Genomic DNA, 16508 nt, shown 5'->3' on the forward strand with positions numbered 1-16508 from the left:
AATCTGACATCCAGGGCTGACTCTCGCCTTGAGGCCATACTGTTTATAGTGGTAGTTAGGTGCAGAGGACGACACCGCTGCTCTCTTTCTCCTCCTACTGTTGAATTACAGATGGGAAAGGGAATTGTGCATGCCCAGCTGGTACTGTTAGTTACTGCATCCTGGACCCAGACCCTAATCTTCCACAATTATGAAGGGGACTGCACAATTCCACAGTGAGGAAGCCATGAAATTGCGGGAGCCCTACAAATACCATATTTCAGCATTGCAGTATGATGAAATGTTATTCTTCACCAAATCCATCCTAGGGTAGCATGTACTGATAACTCTACACAGCACAATACTGACCAAACTAGCACAGCAAGGGGAGGACAGGGAAGCACATGGCTAACCAAGACCATATACATTTATGAACATTTAATAATGCTGAACTATTAGGATGGACTGATATTCCACCACCTACACTTCTTATATTTACAGCCTTTCTTGTCCAGCTGTTGATCCAATCAGCTTTGTGAAATGGTTTGTGTTTTGGAAGGTAACAATCATTGGCTCATTTCTGCCACTCATGTGGTTAGCTACAGGGCTATAAAAACAGAGCCGTCATGTGGTTTTCCCCGACTGACCACAGTGCAGGCTGTAGCACCTGTAAAAAAAAAAAGGATTTAAAGCTGTCAAAATCACTCCCTTAGGAAGTAAATGGGAGTTATGCAGCTGTGGCAGTGCTTCAGACTTATGCCAGCATCTGGCAAGAGTAAAGATATTTGTATTCATGTCTGAGGGCTCTGGAAGGCGAATAAAAGGCACATATGTACTGGGTGTCTGTGGCCGAAGCAGACAGCATAAAAGGCTGCTCCTCTTGTATGCTCCAAATATCTTTCTTCAGGCCATGAAGCAACGTTTTCTTGTGTCAAAGACCTCCTTTTATAACTGATATTTTTCAGCAAAACTCAAATATATCTCCTGCGGTTTGTCCTCCAGAGGCCAAAATGATTTGGAAGTGAATCGCACTCTTTGTTCTTTGAAACATTTTTCAACAGGTGCCTGACTGACTTCAATCTGTTGCAACAGGTGAAAACAAAGCAACAGAGAGCAAAAAATAAAATAAGTGTTTTTATCCTGAAAGCCTTTACCGTATAGCTGGAAGAGCAAAAAAAAAAACAAAACAAAACAAAAATCCACTTAGCTCTAGGTCACCTATGAATGAGTTTCAAAAACAAATACCCTAAGAAAAACCTTCCAAGCGGAAATTTAAAATCCTGTAAACATTTCTGTTCCAACTCTTCAGCGTGAATAAAACAACAGCTGTGCCTGTGTTTCTCCTGTTTGTCCAACGAAAGGCTGCACCACCCCGGAGTGGCGCATCATCTGGTTCCCCCCCCCCCCCCCCCACTGGCTCAGTCCACCACCGAGGCACGTCTTGCACAGACACGCTGCTCTCCTAACACTATAACCCCGCTGGGATTTCCGAAGAGACAGTGTCCAGAGGCTGCCAGTGACAGTCCATTAAAGAATTGTACAGTTCTTCGCTCTGTTCCATAAACTGCTTGTTCGCCTCCTCCACGTCCAGCTGGCGCAGTGGATCTAAGAATGGAATTTTACAAGAAACTCAGAAGGTGAAACACATGCACAAAAAAAACCCCCAAAAAAACCCAGAAAGCTGGCATGGCCTTTATAAAAGCAGCTGTACTGGATTCCTAAGAATGTTAATCTTCCTCCCTCCAGGGATCTTAGTCCTATTTCACCTTCCTTATTTTCTTTAACAATTTAAGGAGTCAATGTACTAAGTGTGCTAACATTAGCTGTTAATGCAGTATTTATCGCCCATACTAATGACTGATGTTAACAATATATAAATGAGGTAGACGGTAAAGTAGACCTACGGACCTTTACCTATGGACATTATCTCAAAAATGTAACTACGCTTCACTCAGATATAGTTAACTTGCTTGCACTAATGCAACTGTGAAATAGTTTGTGCATATACTATTTTGCTACATTAATAGATAATGATCTGCTCTGCATCTCATTACCTCAGTCTGTGCATTAAACTTCTTGCAAGCTAATCTGCCCATTTTAACAGTGCTGTTAAAGCACATAAACTAGGCTGCACATGCTAAAAGTCTGCAAAAACATTAGGACACTTTAGTGGATGGGCCCCTAAGTATTTAAACTTATTTTTACGAATAATAGATTTTTTTTTAATCATCCCCGCACCTGTTTTAAAAGATCTCTTTCCCCAAGTTCACTCTGTCTTTCCATGCATCAGTACAACGCCTCAGAAGTTTCTGAGATCGGTACAGCACCACCCTCAATTTACTTAAATTCATAATGGAAAATAATCATTCTAACAGATGAAAATATGAATCCAAATCAACATAATCACTGAAATGTCTCTTTTTGTTTCGAACAATCAGACGATTTAAAAGTTTTGTTAGCAATGCCGTTTTATAGCCGTAAGAGGCTGTGGGATTTTCCATACTATAGAGGGGGGGTCACGTTCTTATGAGTAGTTTGTAGAGCACCGACAGTGGACACCGTGGATGGTAGAAACCTGCCTATGATATACCTGGACTGTTCTAACCCAGATGTCATATTCCAGGTGGGACCGAGCCAAATAATAATAGTTTGGCTTACAGTGGCTTTCATCCAATTTCATCACAACACATTACCTCAGAAAACTAGTCACTTCTCAACAAAAGAATTGTTTTGAGCTTCCAGTGTCATGAAGAGAGAACAGATAACATTGCTATTCCCCAATTTCAGGTAGATAACCTTGAGTCAGAGGGTGATTTGCACCTTAAGGTGGAAAGGTCTAGGTGGACAGAGGTCTGGAAAACAAAGTCCAAACCAAGCAGATGTGGTTTATGCTCATGACATCAGGATGGCTTCTGCTTGCTCTGTCAAAGGACAGATGGGGACATTTTCTTGGCTGGCATATAATTATTGCTCACATCTCACCTACTGAGATAATTCAAAGACAAGGGCATACCCTACCTTCCAGAACATCAGGAACGACATTTTCCGGTGTCTGTAAATAAAATAAGCATGCATGTGATGAACTTAGCGGGAAATGGCCAAATAAAGAACAACTTCCACGATAGTATCAGCATGCTTCTCGACACACTGTGCCTCGGTGCAAGCCTTACCTGCATCGTGTACTGGGTATATTCATATTGTGGGTAATTGTAGCTGTAACTGCTTGTGATCTGGTCATAGGCCCATTGACTATAGTAGTCCTGAAACTGCTGGTAATACGAGTTCACCTGGCTGTTGTACTCCTCACCTGGTGGCTTCATTCTGGAACTGCAACAATTTATTTTTTTTTAAACACTTCTCTTAAGAAATGCATAGGTTTCTTGGAATGTGAGTTAAACCAGTAATGCAGACACTAAACATCCTGATTTAATGCACAGAGCACACTCCTGTAATGCTGGGCCTGCCATCTCACGTTTCCCAGGCAATGGGAATAAGTCCCTTTTAAAAACTTTGTGCCAGCACATGGAGGGCTTTTTCTGCACCTGTGCACATTTTCAGATGTACTTCTCGTGTCAGACTCCCCATAGCCTGACTTACAGGCAGAACTCTTCTATACATTTTGTCTTTTCAGAGCAAGAGCCAGTGATAAACTAGATAAAACCAAGTAGGACAGAAGTATTAAGCTGGCAACTGTCAAATCCAGGTCGGTTTGTGGAAACCATCACTGAAAAAATAATAGGTGGTATAAAAGTGCCATGAATTTGAAAACAAATTGATTAATTTTAGCTTGTCAATTTAAATATCAAATAATAACATAAAGGGGTTCAGGCATCTAGTATCTCACTAGGATGTCTTATCATAAGCGACTGATCCAGAATTTAATAATCTAACAGATGCACCGGGTGTTGCATAACCTTTACCTTTCCCATTGCAGCAGCAACCAGAAATCTGATAGAAACATGCAATACACCACTTTAATTAGCATTCAAAATGAAATTAAACAACATATAATTAATAGTTAGTGTGCCCACCGTTATCTTGCAAAATGCTTTAAAATGCACAAGGTTAACAGCTTTTTTCCTGCTTGTTGCTGGAATTTTCAATAATATTTTGGCTTTCTTGAGACAATTTTAGCAGTCGACTGTCACCAAATTCCACAACACACTAATCGGCAGCCTTGCCTCGTTGTCCTCTGAACCCAGCTTTCGTTTAAATCTAATTTTTCGGCAATACACTTTTTTATAAATCAGGTTGCTCCAACATCATGCCCCTGATGAAATGCAATACACTTAATACAGTCAATCTGACTGGCCATAAATAATAAATTTATGTATGTTCTTGTCATAAATAATAAATTTAAGTAATGTTTAAGTACTGTTAAATTTCAAATTGAATGCCTACAAAAATTATATTAGTGGGATAATCCAGTGGGGCGCTGGAGATGCAACACCCAGTACATAAGACACTTACAAAATTGCATAATATCCCCAAAACATAAGTATCTGACCTTAATAAATACTTTTTAATCCTAAAAATACTACATCCCTTAATAATACTTGAAATCTTGAGGACAAACTCTTCCTACACCTGCTTAGTTACCCATAGAAAACCATCTGAAAATTCATCTCCCCATACTTAACACAAGTCAGCCCTGTCACCTTGGCCTCAGTGCACTCCTAAGCATGAATCCTGGAAACTGGAACAATGGGACAAGTACTCTGCTCCTTATCCCCTAAGCAAGCAATGCTAGTCACAGTCATGAGACAGCACGCTCACCACACAGACCTGTACTTAGACTCAGTCTGGTGTCTTCTGAGTTTGTTCATCACAGTGTCTAGGGGTGTCAGTGGGTAAATGAGAGTTTATCCATTGGGGCGGGGGAAGGTTTGGAAAACTACCCATCCACCTATACAAGGAAAGGGGGTGGGGCCTGGCGAACTACATACAGGGGGTTTCATTTTGAAATTCCTGAAATGCCTGCAGGTACTTTAAAAATGGCCTGTGAAGGCCCTAAATGCACTGTGACCTCCTCAAAATACCCCATGCATGTGTTGGTTGAAATCCTTTAACATATACTGTCATGCAGTATTGCTTATTTATTGCCTTGCTAGCAAATAATGACTCTTCCTCTTACAAGCATTCCAATCCCTCTTTTTTTGCTCAGACAGAGAAGCAAGAGAGAGACTTCTTTTTTTTAACTGTGCAGTACTTACCTCTTGGGTAAAGCTACATTTAGCAGGATGGGTTTCGTCCCCAGTCCAATAGCGTTCTGGCACTCAATAAGAGCTTTTTTCTGTTCACTTTCATCAGAGAATTTCACAAATCCAAAGCCTCTACAGAGAAGAGAAAGAAACAGAAGTGTGTGCTGAGGTACCTTAAATGCAGATGCAGATAGCTCCAGTCCTAGAGCCACAAACAAGTCTGGATTTCAGAATAGTCACAATGAATATTCAAAGCAAACAAACTGGCATCCAAGAGACTAATTCGTTTTCGGGCCAATTCAATAAAATGCACGGGAGAGCCGGCGCTCCAAGGCGAGCACCCACTCTCCTGGGGGCGCGATTCTGTATGCAAATGAGGGCCCGCGGTAAAAACGAGGCGCTAGGAACACTAGCGCATCCCTAGCGCCTCCTTATTGGCAGAAGTGGCGGCTGTCAGTGGGTTTGACAGCTGACAATTTTACTGGCGTCGGTTGTCGAACCCGCTGACAGCCACGGATTCGGAAAATGGACACCGGCAAAATTGCGTGTCTGTTTTCCTACCTGCGGGCTGCAGGCAGATTTTTTTTTTTTTTTTAAATTTTAGGGGCCTCCGACTTAATATCGCTATGATATTAAGTCGGAGGGTGTACAGAAAAGCAGTTTTTTCTGCTTTTGTGTTCACTTTCCTGGTGCCGGCCGAAATTAACTCCTGCCTTTGGGCAGACATTACTTTCTGAGAGTGAAATGTGCGGCTTGGCTGCACATTTTACTGTCTGTATTGCGCGGGACTAACTAATAGCGCCCTCAACATGCATTTGCATGTTGAGGGCGCTATTAGTTTCGGCGGGGGTTGGACGCGCGTTTTCCACGTGCTATTACCCCTTACTGTATAAGGGGTAAAAATAGCGTGTGGAAAACCCGTGTCCAAACGGGGGCTAATGGTACACTCGGCCTGAGCGCACCGTACTGAAATCGGCCTGATTGTCACCCTGAACACCAGGCTGGTGGCTCTAGAGACCAGGGTTGCCCATCACTAAGTGGTCTAAGGCATCTACCTGCAACAGCTGTTAAACCTGGATGACTCAACCATTCATCCATCCAAGGTACATAAAATGACGATTGATGGGGCCATTTAATAATAATCATGTTCTATGTCAAAGACCTAGGGACTCTGGGATTCTAAATCTCTTGTATTTTCAAAAATTCCTCATAATGGAGAGAAATTAGCCCGATCTCTAATTTCTGGGAACTTATCACATGACATGGGTCACTAAGAAACCTCAAACAGTTTGCCATGTAACCATGGATGATTTCTTTAAGAACATAAGAACATAAGAAAATGCCATACTGGGTCAGACCAAGGGTCCATCAAGCCCAGCATCCTGTTTCCAACAGTGGCCAATCCAGGCCATAAGAACCTGGCAAGTACCCAAAAACTAAGTCTATTCCATGTAACCATTGCTAATGGCAGTGGCTATTCTCTAAGTGAACTTAATAGCAGGTAATGGACTTCTCCTCCAAGAACTTATCCAATCCTTTTTTAAACACAGCTATACTAACTGCACGACCATTCTTGTGCAAAGCCATGGACAAAAGTTACAGAATTCATAGACTATTGGCAGTCAAGATTTTGGAGATATTTTTGTTTTGTTCATTGCTTGCTGATGTAGGTGAATAACAGGACTGGTCTCCAGAAGGTTATTGATCAGAGTGAAGGCCAGGGCTGTGGGATAAAATAAGTGGCTGAGATCCCCTCTCTGGAATGATGTGTACTGCCAACATAGAGCTCTGGCTCCTAAGTAAAGGATGTATTTAAAATGCAGCGAGTAGAGTTTCAGGCAGACAAACATTTTGCCCAATATTCAGACTCCTTGAGAGTCTAGATGAGAGCGATCAGCTCTCATCACCATTCTTTTTGATCCAAAATGTTTATTAGATGGAATATTTTATAACCAACATGTTAACATAAGTCAAATCACATACATATCCACTTAGAAAAATGAGACACAGTCATATGCTCCATGTGATATTCTGATCCTTTCATTTAATTTTTTAAAATATATTTGTTGGATAAAAGCTGTGCACCTATGATCATTTGGCTGTTCATACCTTGTTTATACTTTGCTGGTTTCAACTACGATACCTGCAAAGGTTTCTCAAGAAGATCAGCACAGCAGCGCCATGTTTATTAAAACAATGCGAGTGGCTCAGTGGTACTAGCAAAACAAATAATTCTATCGGCATGGAAAATGAACAACACAATGGTTACTTAGTTCTCCCTTTTTCATGAATAAATATATTGTTTGAAAGAAAATAATTTCCTTACCTGCTAATTTTCGTTCCTGTAGTACCATAGATCAGTCCAGACCATGGGTTATGTCCCCCTTCCAGCAGACGGAGTCAGAGCAAAAACTGAGAGGGTGGTCCCCTCATGACTGGTGCGCCCTCTGTAAACCTTCAGTATTAACAATATCCAAGCAACAAAGAAAAACCCCTTGGATGAATCAATACAAAAATGAATATCAACTAAATTGAACATCAAACTGTAAATATGAGTGGGCCAACTTGCAGTGTGAACTCTCAGTCAGTCTCAAACAGGTCCTGAAATGATTACACAGTCGAGCTGAAGGATTAACCCAAAGAAAAAAATCCCCAAAGTCCTTAGGGTGGGCTTCTGGACTGATCCATGGTACTACAGGAACGAAAATTAGCAGGTAAGGAAATAATTTTCTTTTCCCTGTACGTACCAGGATCAGTGCAGACCGTGGGATGTACCAAAGCTTCCCTTAAATAGGGTGGGCCACTGATATCCCAGCTCAAATGACCTGAGCCCCAAAGAACCCGAGGTCTTTGATTGCAGATTCAAGCGATAGTGATGCGCAAAAGTGTGCAAAGACTTCCAAGTAGCCACTCTGCAAAATTCCTGCAGAGAGACTGCTCGGCTTTCTGCCCAGGAAGCTGCTTGAGCTCGGAAAAAATGAGCTTTAATATTGTCTGGGGGCTAACGCCTCGTGCTAATGTACGCGGTAGAGATTGCTTCCTTCATCCATTGGGCAATGGTGGTCTTTGAAGCCTAGTTCCCCTTCTTGGGACCACTCTGATCTGATAAGCGGAAGTCGTTAGTAACCTCCAGATATCGAAGGAGGACACGCTTGACATCTAGGCGCCTGAGCTCCTTGGAATCCTCATCCTGGAATGATGGCAGTTCCACCAACTGATTCAGATGAAAAAACGAGACCACCTTTGGAAGGAAAGATGTTACGATACCCGAGGATACTCCGGGATCCGTAGAGCGGAGATAAGGCTCTCTACATGACAAGGATTGCAGCTTCGAGATTCTGCGAGCGGAACAGATGGCAACCAAGGAAACTGTCTTAAGAGTCAGGTCCTTGAGGGTAGTGCTCTACAACGGTTCAAAGGGTGGCCCACCAAGAATACGAAGGATCAAAATCAAAACTCCCCGAGGGGTATAAATTGCGAATCGGTGTTTCACATGCTTTACTCCCTTCAAGAACCGGACCATGTCCGGGTGTGTCGTAAGAGGAGGACCATCCCGATGATGAACTAGAGCACCCAAGTCTGCCACCTGAACTCGGAGAAAATTGTAGGCTAATCCCCTCTCCAGCCCTCGCCGTAAGAATGACAATATCTGGGCTATGGTCACACGCTGTGATGTGAGGACTGGCAGCAAGCCTCAAACACTTTCCAAGCTCGGACATAGGACCTAGAGGTGGAAGGCCTCCTAACCTTGAGAAGAGTGGAGGTCACCGCCTCTGGATACCCTCATCTCCTCAGCCGGCGCCGTTCCAAAAGCCAGGCCGCTAGACAGAAGCGATCTACCTGGTCGAAAAATACTGGTCCCTGCCGTAGGAGATTCGACAGATGCCCCAGGCGCAAGGGGCCGTCCACCGCTTGGTTGACCAAGTCTGCGAACCACGGCCGACGAGGCCACTCCGGAGCCACGAAGATCACGGGCCCTTGGTGACCCTCTATTCTTCGGAGCACTCTTCCCACAAGGGACCAAGGCGGGAACACGGAACGTAGAATGTTCCTCGGCAACGGTAGGGCTAGGGCATCAACGCCTTCTGCTCCGTGCCTCCCGCTGGGGATGCACCAAGCACACAGGCCTTCCTGGGAGAGCCGCGATCCGGGCTCCCCGCAGGCGCTGCATCACGTCAGCCGCGGCATGGAGGTAAGTAAAGAAGGGCTTGGAACCCAGACCTCCGAAAAGCTTCGACAGCAGGAACGAAATCAAAGTCCTGCGCTGCCTAACTTTAATGACCCATTCCGTTTTTGTTTTTTTTTTCAAGCCAGAGGGATGTCGCGTCTCTGAAGCTTAGGGGCTGCCCTGAGGAAATGACATCTCCGGGCAGAGGGTCGATATTGAGGGGGAGAGGTTGGACCACCAACTTCACCCCTAAAGGCAGCAAATGACAGCCCTGTAAAAAGGAAAGTTAACAAACTTACCCCAAAAACGATACAGCAATAAATAAAAAGGCTGACAGGTCTGCCACTGAATGAAAGCTCTGCCTGCAGGCCTGCAGCAGGACAGCCCATAGAAAGCAGAGCAAAGCTACAATGAAAAGCCTTTGCCTTTCTTTTTTTTTTTTTTTTTTAAATAAGATCCATCCAAGTAAAAAGTGTTAACAAGAAAACAGGAGAAATAAATCAACAAAGACTATTCTCACAGAAAGAAAATGGGAGAACCGAAAGTGCAACCCAAATCTGCTGGAGTCAGAGAAATACAGAAGGTTTACAGAGGGCGCACCAGTCATGAGGGACCGCCCTCTCAGTTTTTGCTCTGACTCCATCTGCTGGAAGGAGCAGAACACAGGATTTCAACTTTGGGTAATGTCTTGCAAAATTAATATTTTGAAGTAAAGACGATAAAGTTGTGATTTTCAGACTTTCAAAGCCAAAACTCTTTTCCACGTCCCACAGATGAAGGAGGAACAATAAGAAAGGTGACTGGGGAAGATGACACTTACTTGGACGTGCCAAATTCATCCAACACAACGGTTCCCCCTTTGCAGGATGGATAATCTTTAACAAAGAATTCATACAACATGCTGTCATCCACATCATAGCTCAGGTGGGTTACAAACACGGAGTATTCTGGGCTGGAAGAAATCATAATGGAAGCAACCGTGAAGACATATAACAGGGACTGGAAATGTTTTTCACAACTGAACCTAAAGATTCAGCCCCCACAACTCAAAAAAAGCAGTGAGGGTATTCATGCTAACTACATGTTATAGAAACAGCCCAATGAAAAACCCATTGTCTAATGTAAAATCCTGAGGAACCAGCGTGTGTCTTCTTACATCCTCTGGCCTATTACTATACGAGCTGAATTGTTGCAATCCAGTGTCTCTTCAAATATTAATTTGGTATCCTGCTAAATTAAACAGTAGCACTGAAGGGAGAAAAAAGTTCCCGAACCTCTTGGTCTCGCTGTGTTTCCTGTCTTGCTCACCTGTTATCTGGGTGTCTTCCGTAGGTTGCATAGTTCAGTTTAAACCGCTTTGGCTGCAACAAGTAAATATACATTAGAAATCTGTAAAATATATCCATTCATTGAAATCCCTGAGATAGGAGGGGTTGGGTGGGAGAGAAATAGTCTTGCAACAGTGAAAGTTCTTGGCTAAGAGTGCACAGAGGACCATGGTCACAGGAAAAACCTAGAATAGCTGTGAGTGAAGGTATATGGTGCCAAACCTCCAACAGAAGCATGCTCTATTGAACCGAAAGCTCAGGAGAAAACTTCTGGGACAAAAAAATTCCTAATGTAGTACAGCATGGCCTCCCCAATCTCATGCTTTATTATTTCATGTTTTCTTGAGTTATGTTATTGTTTGGCTGCCTCTGGGAGGCTGTTCATGTATCCACCACCTTTTCTTTGAAGAAATACTCCCTTATGTTACTTCTAAGTCTACCCCTTTTGAACTGTGCATCATGAAACCTTGTTTTAGAACTTCTTTTCCAATGAAAAATTCTTGCTTCTTGTACATTGTTAATATCTTTGAAGCATTTTAGCGTAAGAAAGTATCATATCCTCCCCATCTAGGAGTAAACATCTCATCTCGCAGTGGTGTTTGGGAACGACACTGCACCATTTGGTAGCTCTTCACTGGGATGCCTCTACTCTGCCTACATCCTTAGAAAGATGTGGCCTCTGGATGTGGTCTCACCATTGACTTGTAAAGGGATTTTATCACCTTTTTTCTACAGGTAATATGTCCTAGAATTATTCTGGCTCTTGCCACTGACCTTTGGCACTGCTTTGCTACCCAGAGGTCATCAGATATGATCACGCTGAGATTTCTCTCCTATTTTGTGCCCAACAAAACTTCACTTCCCATCATGCACTGCTCTCATGGATTTCTGTACCCCAAATGCATGACTCTACACTTTTTTTGCATTTAAATTTAGTTGCCAAATCCTAGAGATTTCCTAGATCAAGTCATTTTTTCTACTCAACCTGGAATATTAACCCTGCTGCAGGCTTTTATTTCACCTGTAAAAAGATAAACCTTTCCTACCAGCCTCTCTCCAAAATCACTTATAAAAATATTGAACAGAACTGGAACCAGGGTTCTTCATTGACAATAAGCTCTCTTCATGCCACCTAAGAGATCTGATATAGGAGAGACTTGTATATCCAAGTTACATATTAACACTATGGCTTTCAGTTAATTTATGGATCAATATCAGACTGGTTTATACTATTTTCTTCCTATTCCCTCCCCTTTCCACCCTTTGCTCTAATGGACAAGCCAACGGAATATAATATTGAATGGGTTTAAAATAACTAATAAGCAACATCATATTATATGCAGGTAATATTCTTCTCTTTATCAATAACCCCAGCAAAGCCGCTTCAGAATTAAGGATCTTGATGCATTTTCAGAAGTCAGCTCAGAATAAGGCAAATCAGAGTATGTGCTAACCTAGAAATGGTTCTTTTCTGTCCTTTTGAATTTCTCTATCGTTGGATGTTCACCTCAGAGTTTAAATTTTTAGTCATCTTTGCTCCAAAACATTTGAAGAGACTTTTACAAAATACCTGTAACCCTATTAACGGACAATACGATTTTAATGTTACAAACTGTTTCTTATTTTTGATGTTTATAAAACAAAGATCTCAACTTATTACTCCACTGCTTGCATTGGAAAACACCACGAAACTCATCAATCTACAGATCTGCAGCTGCAGAATGGCATCAACTTTAAATCTGTGTTACCAACTGATTTTTTAATACTTCCCTCAGAAAATCTCTTTCATGTGTTTTCCGCCAGTTTTTTTTTCATCGTGTCACCCCCAGCCTCCAGCAAAGCCTCCCCCTTTCTTTAGCCTTTATTATAGGACAAGTAACTATTCTCATACTTACTGGTGTTGCACCTGGAATAAACTTTGAATGGACCTTATGTAAACATTTTTCTGCTGTATCCTGATTGGGAAACTCAACAAAGCAGTAGCCTGATGGATTCCTACAGAAAGAAAAATATTGTGTCTTTAAATGAAACAATTTTATGTGATGCAAAATGCAGCAGGCCAATCTGGTACCCACAGTTCAGAGGTCCTGCAGCGTACAGTAGGGTTCTATCTGATAAGCCACTGAGATTCAGGCACATTAAAGGAGGCCATGCATTTCTGCTAGGAAAGAGGAAGCAGGGGGATGCAATGGGTTAATAAATGAGAACAATGTTTAAGAAATATTATAAAGCACTTAATGCAAAATATAAAGAGGTTTCAGTTTAAAACAGCAAGAGTCTTTATTTGTACGTTTTCATAGAGATGTAAGATGCAGATTTTCCACAATAAATCTTGAATTATAAAAAGAATAGCAAGGGTCATTTCTGGACCCAGATGTCCACAAACAGGTGTGCAAATGAACCATAATGTTATTTAGAACAACAAGACCAGCTAGATTCTTAGTGCTAATTTTCCTCTTTTGATTTTAGTAATAGATTTCTTTTTGAGTTCCAATATTTTTTAATTTTCAGACTTTTAAATAAAAGATGGACTTTTTACTATAGCCACTCATTTTATTTTGAAAAATCTCCTTCACTCTTCAGTAAATGTTGCTATAATCATACTTTATAGCTATCAGTGTGTGTGTATATATATATGCGCGCGTGCACACACACACTATCTATATATTCATATACATGCTTGCATGGTGCTCATATATGATCAGAGCAGCAGCACCCAAGATGGATTAACTCAATGGTGCATGCGGCTATGTAGGAATTGCCTTCAGTCATTTTAAACACTAATATTGTCTATGGAATAAAATAAAAAGTAGAACAAAAAAGAAGTCTTATGCACTGAATTGTTACTGTAGACTAAATGTAAGGTTCACCTTTCCTTTATAAGGCTCCCAAATAAATCCTTAGTCTGATTATAATTTCAGGAATAGTTTTCATATTTAATTTATTATACTTACTACCTATTGCCCTAGTCCATATCAGACTGCCCAAAGTGGTGAACATGACCAAAATCAGTAGCATTTTTAAAACACACAAAATTTAAAAACGGCCTAACCCTATCACCAACAGCATCATGCTTACCCAGTTGTCTTATTCCGAATAATTTTTACACTCTGAACAAGATGTCCCATGGTAGCAAAGGCTCTAGTAATAAAGTTTTCATTCATGTAGGGTTCCAGCTGTTAAAATAGTAATGATAATGTTAGACATGAATGTCAACTTGCAGTAAATCAAATGGATTTGAACTCTGCAAAAGTTACTACTTGGGACACAAATTAATTCTGCTCAGAAGATTGAGAGGATGGATACTAAAATCACATGCAGTGTTACAAAGGAAGTCCCATTAAGCATATAATTGTGCTCTGAGGAAATGTTAGCAGCAGCATCTCATGCTCCCCTCTGTGCTACCTATAGAACAGGGATGGTGACCTCCAAGCTTACTGAGCTACAAACTGGTTTGGTTCTCAAGAAAACCAAAATATGCATACTAGCTTAACATCATAGTTATTGAGGGCCATTAAAACTCTTGAGTATTGTGAATATCCAGCAATCCAAGCTTTTGTGGCAATATTGGACTAGACTTCACAATCCCTGTTCTGTGGCTTCAGAGGCAAGGTCAACAATAAAGTGCTGCTTCAAACTCGTGGTTTTCTTTATAATTAATTAGAAAGATGTTTAACTGGCACTCCATTTAAATATTTGCCAATCCACTTTTACAAAGCAGTCCAAGGAGAAATGTCTTCATTTCCCATCCTCCCCTCAGCCACTTACTTGTGGCAAAATAAGTTTATGCAGTGAGTAGCAGGCACTGCTATTTTAAATAATTCTGTAGTTTGTCAGGTTTGGGTAACTGCATGAGTCCAACTGTCACCCAAAGGGACCATTTATAAAAATGTTTGCAGATAAGAATTTTGCTTATTTATAATGTGAAATTTTTATTATGATGTGTATATTTTTTAAATATGATATACATCACCTTGGGCAACAATTAACACAATAAATGTTAAAATAAAATAAATGTACAGAACTATAGCATAAGAATAATCACCCAGCTGCTCCCTGCAGATACTGTATATTGTGTATACTTTTTTAATGGGAAGATGGATTGTGATTATTTGTTAACTAATGCTTTCCAATTTGATAAAACAGGGTTGGGAACCTAACCAATGCAATCACTATCAATAAGACCCAGAGAACTATAGTGGTTGCAGTTGGCAAGGAAGGAACCCAATATAGCAGTTTACCCAATAGTTAAACACCTGAGGGACTTAAAGGACTGATGTCCCCCTGCCAACTTCTCCCCTTTCCTTCCCTCCCTCCAAGCTGTTCTTTTCCTACTTATCCAATGTGGTACTATTACCAAGCACATTGGCAAAATGAAAATGATAGACATCACCAGAAGAATTCCAGCCAATGCTGCTTACTTCACTTTACTTCCCTTCCCATCCTCTTCCATAATTTGTCATTATGAACTCCCTTTAGCTGCCAATGCCTGTTCAGGATGTGGACTTTTTTTTTCCAGAATTTCTTTTTACACCTGCATTTTTAGACTAATCACTGTATGGTATTTATATTGTTCTTACTAGTTGTATTATTTTACTATATGATGTTTTAACATTTTTAGCTATTTTGTAATTGTGTATTTAGTACTGTAAACCTATTTATGAAAGATAGTATAACAAATCATTATTAAACGTCAAAGTCTGGCCTGAACGCTGCCAATGTAATGGCAACAAAATGTGAAAACCTCATATCCTTACTCTTAACTCAATGTTTTCAGAAAATTAAATATTATTAAGGTCGTACTAGTTAATGTTTGGGTTTTTTTTATTACAGGGCTTCCTTGACCTGTCCTAGGGACAAGACAGGCAGTCGGATTTTCAGGATATTCACAATAAATGCGCATGACAAACGTGCACGTACTAGGTCTCCAATCCATGCAAACTCACCGACTGAAGGGTTGGTAAAATCAGAATAGGTTTGGAAAGCCCTATTTTATCAACAGTCAAGATTCAGAATGTGTTCATAGAAGAGTTAAGAGTGCTCTCAGGAATTTTCACCACACACACACACACAAAAAGACAAGCCAGCACGCATAATGATAAGAGGGTCTCATGGTCCGACACTTTCTTTTTTTAGAAGCTCAGAGCATAATTCTTCTTTCAAACGTTTATGCTTACACATTTCAAAAGACGTCTTCATAGTTTAACTTTTAAATATGTGCTTATGTTTCTCTACATGTTAGCATTGACCTGCAACGCTCTCTATCCAGGACTGGTTACTCCTCGCACCGGAAGTACCTCTCGGGCCCGCCCTCGATTCCCTCCCGTTCCACCGGTTACTCACGTCTCCCATCCACAGGGTCGCCATATCCCCACTGGCTGCAGCACCGGCCCCTCCGCCCGCCGCTCAACGCTCCCACCAACACCCAGGCCTCACTTCCGGCGCTAGAACACGTCACAGCGTCACCTGCAGAACGATAGCCGGAAGTGTTCCCGGTCGCTAGGCTCCTGGGCGGCGCTGTGACGTCCTTCCGTCAGCCCTTGACGTCGGAGAACCTTTTGAGACGTACTTCCTTTTCTCGCCGTGCAGGTCCTCCGCGGGCCACGCCAAGGGGGACCAGGGCCTGCGGGTGATGATGTGATACACTTCCGGTCGGTAGACCGCAGACGAGGCTGTGGCGTGCTTCCTGTTGACTGTCAACAGGTGACGTACTTCCGCCGCCGGAAGTGAGGTCAGGGAACTGCTTGGAGCCTTGAGCGGAGGCCGGAGGGGTCGGTGCTTGTTCTGCTGCTCGCGGGGGGACATGGCGAGCTTGTGGATGGGAGATGTGAG

General features: G+C 41.9%; 2 protein-coding genes across 7 annotated transcripts in view; one reads left to right on the forward strand and one right to left on the reverse strand.

Annotated features, from left to right (window-relative positions):
* Positions 1–402: 402 nt before the first annotated feature.
* TRNAU1AP (tRNA selenocysteine 1 associated protein 1) lies at positions 403–16343 on the reverse strand. 4 transcript variants are annotated; one of them, XM_029571923.1, is made up of 9 exons: positions 16246–16343; positions 13755–13852; positions 12572–12671; positions 10657–10709; positions 10169–10300; positions 5193–5312; positions 3150–3306; positions 2998–3031; positions 403–1584 (listed from the first exon to the last, which is right to left on the reverse strand). In XM_029571923.1, exons 2-9 carry the CDS (start codon positions 13838–13840, stop codon positions 1448–1450), a joined length of 819 nt encoding a protein of 272 aa, XP_029427783.1. In that variant the 5' UTR covers positions 13841–13852; positions 16246–16343; the 3' UTR covers positions 403–1447. The 4 variants fall into 4 exon arrangements, with proteins under 4 accessions (XP_029427783.1, XP_029427781.1, XP_029427780.1 ...); XM_029571921.1 differs by having other exon boundaries at positions 16143–16277; XM_029571920.1 differs by lacking the exon at positions 16246–16343 and adding an exon at positions 16020–16180.
* LOC115073478 (tRNA selenocysteine 1-associated protein 1-like) overlaps positions 16247–16508 on the forward strand; it is a 33129-nt gene continuing 32867 nt past the window's right edge. For 2 of the 3 annotated variants that reach the window (XM_029571915.1, XM_029571919.1), the window contains exon 1: positions 16365–16503. In XM_029571915.1, coding sequence (XP_029427775.1) covers positions 16480–16503 — 24 coding nt within the window. In that variant the 5' untranslated portion in view covers positions 16365–16479. Of the gene's footprint in view, positions 16504–16508 lie in introns of all 3 variants that reach the window. The other variant, XM_029571917.1, reaches the window with a different exon arrangement.

The sequence above is a fragment of the Rhinatrema bivittatum genome, chromosome 11, assembly GCF_901001135.1.
Source record: "Rhinatrema bivittatum chromosome 11, aRhiBiv1.1, whole genome shotgun sequence".
NCBI lineage: Eukaryota > Metazoa > Chordata > Amphibia > Gymnophiona > Rhinatrematidae > Rhinatrema > Rhinatrema bivittatum.